Genomic DNA, 12,514 nt, shown 5'->3' with positions numbered 1-12,514 from the left:
TTACTGACTACCACAACAAGCACTTTTCTTATCGTCTAGAAATCCACCATAGTGTACCACGATGGCTGGCTATAAATGGACATGACAGAGCGATGGGCATTTTTTTCCTAGACGTACTCAACTGCTGAGTAACCGAAGGCACAACTCCAGCAACGTCAGAAAGCTGCCATTACCTGCGGACTTTAGTCTATGTATTTAGGCTTAGTAGGCTGGTCACCTACCCAGCAGGAAAGTGACTGATCGCTGGGGGCCTCACCAATCACTAGACCCCATGTTCTACATGGCAGGTGAAGATCACCACCTGAGTGCTGCAGTCCCATGTAATGCCTGAACAGCTGCACTACCATTCACCCAAACCCACAAACTGTAGCGTGGCACTTTGTATGTGCGACCATTGTAGATTGTGAGCCTTCACGGGCAGGGTCCTCACTCCTCCTGTACCAGTTATGACTTGTATTGTTTAAGATTATTGTACTTGTTTTTATTATGTATACCCCTCCTCACATGTAAAGCGCCATGGAATAAATGGCGCTATAACAATAAATAATAATACTGCCTCATTCATCGATGGCAATGATCACTGCAGGTCCCTGCAATAAGTCATTTATCGCCAATTTCATCGAGGGGCAACATCTCATTCTTACTTGACACCCAATATTATAAGATCAGTTCAAGTACCCCAGCTTTCAAAATAAAGAAATGCTAGTGCATTTTGTAAGACCACCACAATAGGCAATTGTTAATTTATGAAAAGTGGATCCAAATGTGGAAGTTTTCAGTCAAGCCCTCTTTATCATGGAGAGATTTGAGGTCACATTTTTGGAATCTGTCACTAGGTCTTTACTACCATATCTAAGCAGCATGATTTAGAGAGACCCAGATTCCAGTGATGTATACCCTACTGGGCTACATGCTGTAGTGACAAAATCCGTTCTCTTTTGCAGAGCTATAATACTAAGGTCTGTACAACCATGCCCACACCACTGATTGGCTATGCACAGAATAAACATCTGCCAGAAAGCTGCCAATCAAGGCTGGGCTCGAGAATATACAGAGGGCATTTATATGGAGACTACACTAGTCCTCTAGTGATAAAATAACTTGACAGCAAGCAGCTCAATGTGACATCGCTGGAATCAGGTTCTCCGTCTCTACATTAGGCTGCTCTCAGATTAAAAGGGGCAAAACCCGGTGATGAAATCCAAAGAGACCACAGAAAACAAGTCAATCTTACAGCAATTGCCATAATGGATGCTGGATTCCACTTGTAGCGTTATGGTCAGGTAAGAATCTGCAAGAGCGGTAGTCCTACAACCGTACCAAGATGGCACGGCCATGTCCTCTTGACGTTCCTTTTCTGGATGTACAGGCTTGATGCAGTTGCCCTGAAGTTCCTATACAGATAAGATCTCTTGGACGTGCCATAGTTTTACGGTGACCATGATGGAAGAGAGCACTACACACTGACGCTGTAATTTGCAGTTGATCTTGTGGAGCCCTGGTCTAAATTGAGGCGCACTTTTTGCCAAGTACACTAGGAGATCATACAGGATTAGATTATTATATAGATATTTTAAAAATAAGTGTCTGCATGTGCATAAAATAGAGAAATCTACATTACATTACCCAGAACGTCAGCATGAAAGCCATGCTGGAAAAGTCATCATTAATAAAACCTCAGCACACAAAGATCTAAAACGGAATGATGTGGAATGCAAAACACGTCTGGACCCGGCACATGAGAAAACACAAGCGGCGAGGAGCCGGATACTTCATGTCAGAAAGGGAAGCTACTTTACATTGATTATATCTGACTTTAGGGAAGGAAAACAAGCCATCTTCCCACCCACCGCACACAAGATTCTCAGCAGACCGACAGATCCCCCACCCAACTAGCGCTGTATTCTCTGCAGAAAGGCAGATTTCCTCTGGAAAGTTACTCTGCGTGTGAAAGGCCCGATCCCTGCATAGCATCAGTCACAGTACTGGCAGGCGGACGCTGGGACGTGCCGACCGCAACAAACCCAGTGACCTGCTGCTTCTAACCATCAGCCTATACAAGGAGAGCCAGGCCGACCACTGCCATAAACCCCCATCATGCACTACGCAGCAGGTGAAAGCCATCCACCGCACTGATTGCCCAGGAACGACATACGGAGCACAAGCAGACCAGGGAAGCGAGAGAGTTTGCTTCCGCTCCATTTTTTTTCAACCCTGACTAAAAGCAGATTAAGAGGAGCTTATCTATAGCACAGCCACTATGCAAACAGCCTACTGACGGAGGAGGCACGCACCACAACCTGACCTGCGTGCCGCACCACACCATGGCCTAGTTTTAGAGGGAACCTCCCCTTTAACGCCCCAGACACAGGCTAAACCAGCAAGCCCCCCACCAGACAGGCCAACCAGCGTGCCCCCCACCAGACAGGCCAACCAGCACGCCCCCCACCAGACAGGCCAACCAGCGCATCCCCCACCAGACAGGCCAACCAGCGCATCCCCCACCAGACAGGCCAACCAGCGCGCCCCCCCACCAGACACAGGCCAACCAGCGCGTCCCCCCACCAGACACAGGCCAACCAGCGCGTCCCCCGACCAGACACAGGCTAACCAGCAGCCCCCACCAGACACAGGCTAACCAGCAGCCCCCACCAGACACAGGCCAACCAGCAGCCCCCACCAGACACAGGCCAACCAGCAGCCCCCACCAGACACAGGCCAACCAGCAGCCCCCACCAGACACAGGCCAACCAGCAGCCCCCACCAGACACAGGCCAACCAGCGCGTCCCCCCACCAGACACAGGCTAACCAGCAGCCCCCACCAGACACAGGCCAACCAGCAGCCCCCACCAGACACAGGCCAACCAGCAGCCCCCACCAGACACAGGCCAACCAGCAGCCCCCACCAGACACAGGCCAACCAGCAGCCCCCACCAGACACAGGCCAACCAGCAGCCCCCACCAGACACAGGCCAACCAGCAGCCCCCACCAGACACAGGCTAACCAGCGCCTGAACAGCATATATATAGGGCAACCTGCTTCAGGGGTTCTTTTTGAATGAGTGAAATGGCTTTGAAGAGATTGAGCTAGAAGTCTTCCTTCACAGACCGGCCTAGCACATTACATACAGCCGTGATCCGGTGCTATACTAGTAAATACATGCCGGATATAGTAAGGTAGGGCAGTGGTTTTACATGTGCAAACAGGATACTCTTGTGACATTACAGCAATAAAGTCATAAGATTTTAGATCTTTGCATTTTCTCTAAATTTAGCAAGAACTGCAGAAACCCAAGCCCAAGGGGGTCATGAGGATGGAGTCAGCATCTACATAAAGTATCTAAAATCTCGGTGGTTTTGTGGCCAACGTGTGCGCAGCATCATGTGCACAGAAGATTTCAGTTACGGTGTAACGGACCGGTGCCACCCAACAGCAGTGTGCAGCTGTGAGAAACCCTCACCCAAAGGAGTACCACCCTGAGCCCAAAATAGTGCAGAAACCAGGTTTCTATACACGCAGAACCTGAAGAGGCACTGCACAAGTTGTATGCAAACCATAGGGTCTGCGGCATATATGAGGGGCCGCAGTGCTGTTTAAAGTAAGGTTAGCACAGAAATAAGCAATCTAGTCACTAGACTAACCCTGCTTGTGGTCACCACTAGTGAATATGTATGGAGCCTGGCAGAGATTTACAGCCGAATGTGGGACCAGAGGCCCACAGAATGGATGTTTCCCCATTCCTGGGGCTTTACAGTCATTGTTAGGTTTCAAAGACAAATATTTTATTGCTTATGAATTTCTAACATGAGTACCATTTATGCAAGAAACATGGGTTTTTCTCAGGAGCTTAACCTTAAATGCCTAAACCAGTTGTTAATTAACGATTGCAGATTATTTTCCCCCTCAAAAGAGGTGTCAGCACTGTATAGGCGCTTGTCACCAAACATTTTTTTTTATAGCGATCCGATGAGTCAGTCAAGGCAATGTGGGTGTGTCAATGGATTTACACACCAAGTGCATTACCACACCCCAAATGCACTTCCAGCCTGAGTTACACAGGGTGTCAATTTCTTAGGACTAGCACATCAGATCTCTACAAAAATTTAAAAGGAGTCCCTTTCATTTGGGCAACAAGCAGCTATCCAGCCATATCACCAAATTCGGATGGCTGGATTTGGAGGTTTTTTTTTTTTTCACTTATTGCTTTCTATCGGTTAAAAAATAAAACGTGCAGCAGTCTTCAAACAAAAAAGGGAAAGAAGCATGTGCATGATATTTCTGAAATATCGGGTTTTTGCTGGTACTTTAAACCAGTTTCCCTTCTGCAGAGAAAGATGCTGCATGTGAACATGGCCTTAGGCATCGCCACCTTCAGGGGTTCCTCTTTTCACGGCTATTTGATTAACAGATCAAAACTACCAATACAAGTCTGTGGTGTAGAAAGAAGTCCATGATCAACATCGTAACTGCACAGAAGAAGATTTATAATTCCCCACCTCCTCTAGTTGAAAAGCATTGGTCTGTGGCAGATTTTACAGAGTTTCAAACACTGATTAAACGCTGGGACCATTTGACCCCCTCCATATGTGCAAGGTCATTGCCATCCGGATGGGGCTCAAGGCTGGATTTATTGCAGGTGTGCATGGCACCACTGGTCTGGCACATAATACCTACTGTGGATACAGACAGATCAGTGACACCGTTTCATGTGGATACACAAAACAATGATAAAACCAGTGCCAGCCCTAAGTAGCCAGCAGCTAAGGATACAGAACATCTCCAAAATTAGCAGTGCTCTATGTAATGCAAGGACGTCCCCATACATGTAGCTCCATTACACACCTTCTGCACTTCACCATACAACAGAACAATGACTGGCATCAAGATTTTAGATTATCTGCGGGGCCTGAACACCTGGATGGAAAGTTACTTCTCAGGAAATCTACTGGGGGTGATCTCATCCATATTCATGATCAGGATGATGTAAGACCACTGGCAGAACACCAGCCATGCTGTACAGGGGACACCTACACATGGCTGATCATCAACACTAATCAACGCTCAGGAACAGCGGGGGTTACTAGCCAGCAATGATTATAGAGTCATGAGTCTGCCCTACAAGCTATGACAATATACCAGTCAATGAAATACAGCCATTTTATACCTTTTACAGTACTGAAAGGGTACCAGCTTTCAGAATCCTCTAGCTCCCTGTAAGGCTAGATTCACATTGCGTTAAGTGCAGTTCGCTGACGGCATCCGTTACATAGCGGCACTAACGCTATGTAACGGATGCATTAGCGCACCCATTGACTGCCATTATGTAGCGCATCGCTAAGGCTACGTTCACATTAGCGTTAAGCTAATGTGCGTCGGGTTTGCGCCGGCGACGCATGCGTCATGCGCCCCTTTACTTAACATGGGGGACGCATGCGTTTTTGTTTGTTGCGTTGTGCGACGCATGCGTCTTTTTTGCCGCAAGCGTCAGACCAAGAAAGCGCAACAAGTTGCATTTTTCTTGCGTCCGATTTTTGGCAAAAACCGACGCATGCGTCGCAAAACGCAGCGTTTTTGCGTGCGTTTTGCCGCGTTTTTTCGTGCGTTGTGTCGCCGACACAGCGGCGCACAACGCTAGTGTGAACGTAGCCTTACGCATGTCATAATCGGCATGCATTAGTGATGTGCAGTCATTCTGTGACAAACCCTCAAACGCAGTCTGCAGCGTTTTCGGGTCCGTCACCGCCACTGCTAGCACAGAGAGCATCTGCGCTAGCGCGATCGCATAAACGCGATCTTTTTCGGCACTTGCGTTAACGCAGTCCGTTAGCGTATGCGCTGAACGGACTGCACTTAACGCAATGTGAACCTAGCCTAAAAAGAGATGGCCTTCTCTGCCCACCAGTACCAAGTTTGAGCATTGACAATGTAGATTTTATATGTACAAATGTACTAGGAACATGGAGTTGGGTTAACAAACCACAACAGTCACATTTTTGGAGCAAAGTTTCTCCTTGAGGAGAGCATTAAGTAGGTATGAGGACATCAGGCCATACATGATTCCCTTGGAGTTGCCATGCAGGGTGTTGGGTCTCTTCAGAAAACAAGACTGGAACAGGAGTGTGGTTTGGCTCATCACACATCTGGCAGGCCTCATTAAAGGGTCCATATTGCCTTTTAGGATTGCTACAGCCAATAGGTGGCACTCGAGTTCCTGTCCACTTCAGACGTTGGGTCACTGGTCTGGACTTCTGCATGGTCCCTCATTTCTCACACCACCTGGTTAACTGAAGCGCTTAGTTTCTATATGGCATAGAATTTTAAGCCTTTGAGGAGTGTAAGAATTTAACGTTACCTGATCATATTCTGAAGCACCTGGATAGAGAGGCCACCCAAGGAACAGCTCTGCTATGACACAACCCAGGGACCACATGTCTATTGCTTCGCAAAACGGCAGCCCAAGTATTATCTCCGGAGCTCTGGAGTGTGGGAAAAAAAAAAAGCAAACAATGATATTAAAAAAAAAAAAAAAAGCAAATTTATCTAACACAGGAAGAGACAGCAAATATCTAAATTACCCAACCTAAATTACCCTTTTAGATCCATTGAGATGTGCAACGAGCTGCACGAATAATGGAGAACCCCATTAACACTAGGGACACATTTAGGGGGTGCACAGAGCACTTCTGACATACAGGCTAAACAAAAGAGCAACTACAAAAACATACTGCAGTAAAGGTCCACTGAAAAAGGAGGGGGAAATAAGAAAAAAATCTAACATGACAGTAAAGACATGTCCCCCAACACAGGGCGCTGGCGCCACGCCACCGAACAGCCATTCACACCAACAGTGCTCTCCATTACAGGACCAAAGAGGGGCTGAGTAGGTCTGGAAGGGATGAGAGTGGCCGGCCTATTAGCAGGGAACGAATCTGCACTGATTGCAGAAACCAGAACCCTATAGGGTAAGGAAGAATACACTGCATATGACATGTCCAGACCTAAACAACAATTACACAAACCCAAAAGCTACAAATCACAAGAGGAAGTGTAATCAGCGATCTTTAGATGTAGGCTGAATATGGGGGAAGGCCACCACAACTGAAGGCCATCTCCCAGACATCATGGCAATGCCCTTATACTCTGTCAGTCTGGCTCTTAAGGTTTATTCTGCACTAGAAAGATATGTTGGGATGCCTGAAGACTTGTGATGGGTAAAAAGACCACTGAGACCATTCATGCTCCCAGGTCCCTTGCACTGTCATATGCATACGGCTGCAAGTCAGCAATGTCCACAACTACTAGTACCAGCAAACCTCAGAAACTGATGTTGTAAGCATAATGCCAGCGTTAGTGTGGCGGAAGATACAGGATTCAGAGGTAAAGCAATGGGATAGGAGAAGTGGTAGCTCACTATGGATGTTCTGATGGAGATCCAGCTAGTGGAGAGTTAAAGGCAATGTTCCCTGCCCCAGCAGGAAGAAAATAGTTTATTGCCATCTATAGCTGGAGGACTTGTAATGACAGACCTACTAAAGAGCCTTGATACAACGGATTAGTGATGAGTGAAAGTGCTCGGATAAGGTGTTATCTGAGCACACTCAGGTGCCAACAGTGTCTCTTCGGTGTGATCGAATACTTAGGCTACGTTCACATTTGCGTTCTGCCGGGTTGCGTCGGGCGCAGCCACGGCGACGCATGCATCATGCGCCCCTATATTTAACATGGGGGAGCATGGACATGCGTTGTGCTGCGTTTTGCAACATGCGTTTTTTTTGCCGCACGCGTAGGGCGCAGAAAACGCAGCAAGTTGCATTTTTTTTGCGTCCAAAATTCGGCAAAAAAGGACGCATGCATCGCAAAACGCTGCGTTTTAGCGTGCGTTTTTGTTTGCATTGTGTTGAGTCTCCGACGCAACATCGCACAACGCAAATGTGAACGTAGCCTTAGAGTTGCCGTGGCTGTGTCTCGGGGCTGTTGAAGAGCAGCAAGATGCTAACAGCTGAAGATACTAGCGCTCCAGCATGCTTGGATAACACCTTATCTGAGCACATTCACTCATGACAAATAAGGATCTTGGGCAAACCAGAGACACCCAGGATGCAAGTCTAACCCTTTAATACTCAGAAAAAAACTAAGCTTCTGATCGTCTGGGAAAGGTGTCCCTGATGCCCCTCTACTGGCTAGAGCATCAAAATAAAGCTTAATGCAGGGCATCTAGAGACCAGTTTACTTCCTTCTGGAGGAGAAAACTTGCGTTTTTCAGCTTTTTAATAGGTCAGACACTTGCAGCATAGCAAATGATAAGCGACACTAGAGAATAATACTAAGTCCTCAGTGGTTGATACCTTTTAATGGCTAACTGAAATGGTAACAAATTGCAAGTTCGAGACTACACAGGTCTCTTAATCCGGCAAAGACTAAAAGTAATTCTGAAGAATCACATATTAATGCACAACATAGCACATTTTTTTCTGTGCTATGTTGTGCATAAAATATGTGATTCTTCAGAATTTCTTTTAGTCTTTGCCTGATGAAGAGCATTGTGTAGTCTCGAAAGCTTGCAATTTGTTACCATCTTTTCAGTTAGCCATTAAAAAGGTATCAACCACTGAGGACTCAATTCTAAATATTTTTCTATCCACTGGCTAACACTGTACAAAGATATATATCTTTCCTGTAGAGAACAATACAACATGCAAAGAAAGCTCGATCCAAGAGCGGGTTTGGAGTAAAAAAACATACATGTCCAATGGCTGATATTGTGCACATCACCTACTCTATAGCTAAAAGATGGGCACACCACCTACCAAGCACCAAGGGGTTCCAGAAACTATGCAGTAGCGTCCCTCTACATCCAAAGTCAGATTATCTGGTGAAGTGAGCGGTGAGGCATAAACCCTTTAGGCTTTATATCTGATCTGACATGTACAAAAATTAAAGTGTATATGGTGCAAGATTCACAGGAGGAGGAAGCCATCAGGAGCAGCTGCAGGTTTATCCTTGTAAGATGGTGCTTCAGGCACAGTTCAGGAGTGGAGGCCAGCACAATGACCACACCATGCTGCCCAGTACTCTACAGCCTCACCAAAAGAAGGATCATCAGCACTACTTTGGCATCAGCTACTACATGGACATTCCAAGGAAAAAAAGCACTACCCCGACACCAACACAATTCAAAGAGGTCCACGTATAGAAAAGTGATGGCACGAGTGTCCATAACTTCTTCGCTATACCTGTGCCTCTCAAAGCTTGCATTCTATATTGCACTAGCACTTCATGTGCTCATCTTCTCACGTTTACATTACATAATCCTTTCCAGCCAACTATGAAAAGTTGACAAACTGTAGGAGGAACTTCTCAGATAGTGTTATCCAGAGGCACAACTCTCCTGTTACACAACTGACCTACAGGCAAAAGTGACTTACATAATCAGCTTTGCATTCATAGGTGTGGTGAGAAAATTTACTTTGATTAAACTAGGTCGTGACATTATCACTGTCATTTATGGAACTGACTCTTGTAAAAGCATCAAACCAGTTGTATCAAGATACTCTTCAGCCACCATCAATAAAGTGACACTGCAATATTCTTGTACAAGTCCCACTAGGATCATTACTCAACGGAAATATTGGTATGCTCCTGCAATGTCAAAACTTTCCTGGTCTGGCTTTCCCTATCCTCCCACTAATAATGACGTTCCAATGCCCCCTTTACTTCATGCTGTGGTTTGGCCTGGAATAGTGTAGCACAAGTGTGGACAACTCCTGGATAAGTTTCCAGACTCCAAAAGAGATTGTTTAATATCTAATCGAATGTCAAATAGAAGTCAAAGCCTTACCTGTAGTACCGAGATTGCAAGTAGGTCGAGCACACCGCTTTAGAAACATGACTAGCCGAGCCAAAATCGATGACCTTCACTCTATACGGCTGGCGTGCTGGGTCCACCAGCATGATGTTCTCAGGCTTCAGGTCAGCGTGGATTAGCCCCAAGCTTTTCAGCTTCATTAGGGCAGTGGCGACCTGCTGTAATATGGGCCGGATATACTTCAGCGGAAGAGGACTGAATTTATTTTGCTTCAGAAAGTCATATAGGTTCTGTTCCAACATTTCAAATACAAGGCAAGTGTGATTCTTGTGCTGGAAGCACTCGTATGAGCGTACAAAGTTATACTCGTCAGCATTTTCGCTGCTCAGGCGCGAGAGGATGCTCACCTCTATCTGACCTTGCCTGGCATAGGAAGGATGATTCTTTAGGATCTTGATTGCCACAATTTCCTTTGTGCTCCGCTTCCAGCATTTTGCCACTTGACCAAAAGTCCCTCGGCCCAAGAACTCCAGGACTTCATAGCTGTTGGTCATGGAACACAGGATTTCGTGCTGAACAAGCTGGTAATCCCCCTCGCCATTGGAACTGCTGCTTTTAGTGGTTACAGTGGTGGTTGTGGCAGCGGCACCCACCGCGGTTCTGTTTTGCAGCATCAGAGGTGGCCGTTCATCAATAATCTGCACACTACCGTTGCTGTCCACCTCCTCACTTTTTCTTTTCAGTCCACATTTTTGGTATGGTTCCAGTAAAGAAACGTTGCTTCTGTGATTTAGGATTTGGCTGCTCTGAAAGGAGGTGGTGGGGCCACTGCCAGTACTGTCGGCAGCAGTAACCACTATATGCTCTGCGGCGGCGGCTGGGATAAGGAGGTTGGGCTCGTAGGCAACCGGTAGACTGAAATTCGCTACCTGGTGAGATGAACTTGCGTGCCCTTGGGCGACTGAGAGGTTCTTGCTGTGTGTGTAATACTTGCTGCTATTACCCTGTCCCGTAACATCCCAGCCAGAAGGCTCGACTTTAAGTTTCTTTGCACTACAGAAGGCACTGGACGATACTAAAGGCGGTGAGAACACCTGCAGCTGTGATGCCATACCTGAAAGACAGAAGGAGGACATTTTTAGTTAAACTGTAGACTGTATGCACCATGAAAGTGCAAAACACCCGAAATGCACACAACCTGGAAGTAGACCGATCGAACAGTGATTGAAGGAACAGCGCCGCACATGGCTTCCTACGACTGCCTTCATTGACAATACCTAGCTTTCTGGCTTATCTAAAAATAAAGAGGAAGCGGTCGAAGTGGTCTTACAGGACAGATTCCAGAATACAATTTCTCAGCATGGAAGGCTTTATGTTTATTTTTCCTAAAGGAAGCTCTTGAGGGGGCACAAAAGAGGAATTTACACTGATCTGACCTCCTAGGGAATGACATTTCACTGTGGCCTGAAGGGTAGAGAGCCAGCTCAGACAGTCGGCTTTTTCCATCTGCCTCTTAACAATTTACCGTGAAGGCTCCAGTGTGCCGAGTTTACAAAAAAGCTTTTACATTTCAGGCAAATCCACAAATGATTAGTGTTAATACACAGGAGGGGTGAAGCTAAACAGATGATTTACAGAAATAAGAGCAACTGCGGTCACGGTGCAGCGTACAGCCCTCACGTGAGCAAAATGGCCACCAATAGCCGACAGCCATCTGACTGCATAGCAGCGGGACCAAGCTATAACACCAGGCTCAGCGTAAGGCTGGCGCTGTTCATTCATTTTTCTAGGCCCACTATATGATTCAGAATTTTGCTAAATTTCCATGGGGATACAAAGGAAGAAAAAAAAATATTAAAGGTTAGAAAAACATGGACGCCTTTTGCAAACTGAGGCCTTATACAATTAAGAAGATTGCCACTAGACAACTTACAGACTGGGGTAGTGCCATATTTTGTTTGGAAGTAATCAGCCATTTTTATTTATTTATTTTTTTTTTTTTTAATTGTGGACAGTTAGAAAACATTGTTGATTACTTCCAAAACACACACGTAAAGGAAATTTCTTGAAGCCCCAAATTTAAATACAGGACAGGCAGACTGTCCCAACTACTGATGGTCCAGAATAAGGTCTTGACAATATTACTTCATATTATATTACACTTCGACCCTACAGAAATGTTACCCTCCATGGCCAACCTCACAAAAGCTGTAGTTTTCCAAACCTTTTACTGTAGGGTTAGCGGTGATAATATTGCAAGACAGCCATAGAACGGGGTGGGGGGGGGGGGGGGGGGGGGAAATATAGCTCCTCCAGCATCCTGATAATTGTGGTGTCCACTCAAGAAGAGCAGTCAGGAAAGCGAACCTGTAATTCAGTCCTCAGCGTTAATTACATGGCCGCCTCTCTAAACAGTGAGCAGGATTAGCCAGGAAAATGGGAGTCTAGCCTGGATGTCAGGGCAAACCAGGAAAGAAAAATAGCCCTGCAGTCAACGGGTGCTGAGCACAGAGCGGGGGCGCAGCTAGGAGCAGAACAAGGCGACCCCTTATAGTGTTTAATGTGACCCTTGGAAATTAGTAACCGATGTCCTGTGGGGGGGTTATTTCATTACTGCGCTGAATGCGGAGAGCGCAGCTGTGCGGTGACATTCAAAGGGACCGGTGGTGTCTTCTCCCATCACTCGCCACCCTCCTTTTTCGGATTC

General features: G+C 46.4%; 1 protein-coding gene across 3 annotated transcripts in view; it reads right to left on the bottom strand.

The window, feature by feature from the left end:
• Window positions 1-12,514, bottom strand: part of HIPK1 (homeodomain interacting protein kinase 1) — a 56,180-nt gene that overhangs the window by 30,429 nt on the left and 13,237 nt on the right. For all 3 annotated transcript variants that reach the window (XM_069761773.1, XM_069761772.1, XM_069761774.1), the window contains exons 2-3: window positions 9,841-10,921; window positions 6,355-6,478 (exon numbers count right to left, since the gene is read on the bottom strand). In XM_069761773.1, the coding sequence (XP_069617874.1) occupies window positions 6,355-6,478; window positions 9,841-10,919 (1,203 nt within the window). In that variant the 5' untranslated portion in view covers window positions 10,920-10,921. The remainder of the gene's footprint in view (window positions 1-6,354; window positions 6,479-9,840; window positions 10,922-12,514) is intronic.

The sequence above is a fragment of the Ranitomeya imitator genome, chromosome 3 (genome assembly GCF_032444005.1).
Source record: "Ranitomeya imitator isolate aRanImi1 chromosome 3, aRanImi1.pri, whole genome shotgun sequence".
NCBI lineage: Eukaryota > Metazoa > Chordata > Amphibia > Anura > Dendrobatidae > Ranitomeya > Ranitomeya imitator.
The sequence above is the reverse complement of the archived record's forward strand: the minus strand, read 5'-3'. Positions and strand labels throughout refer to the sequence as shown.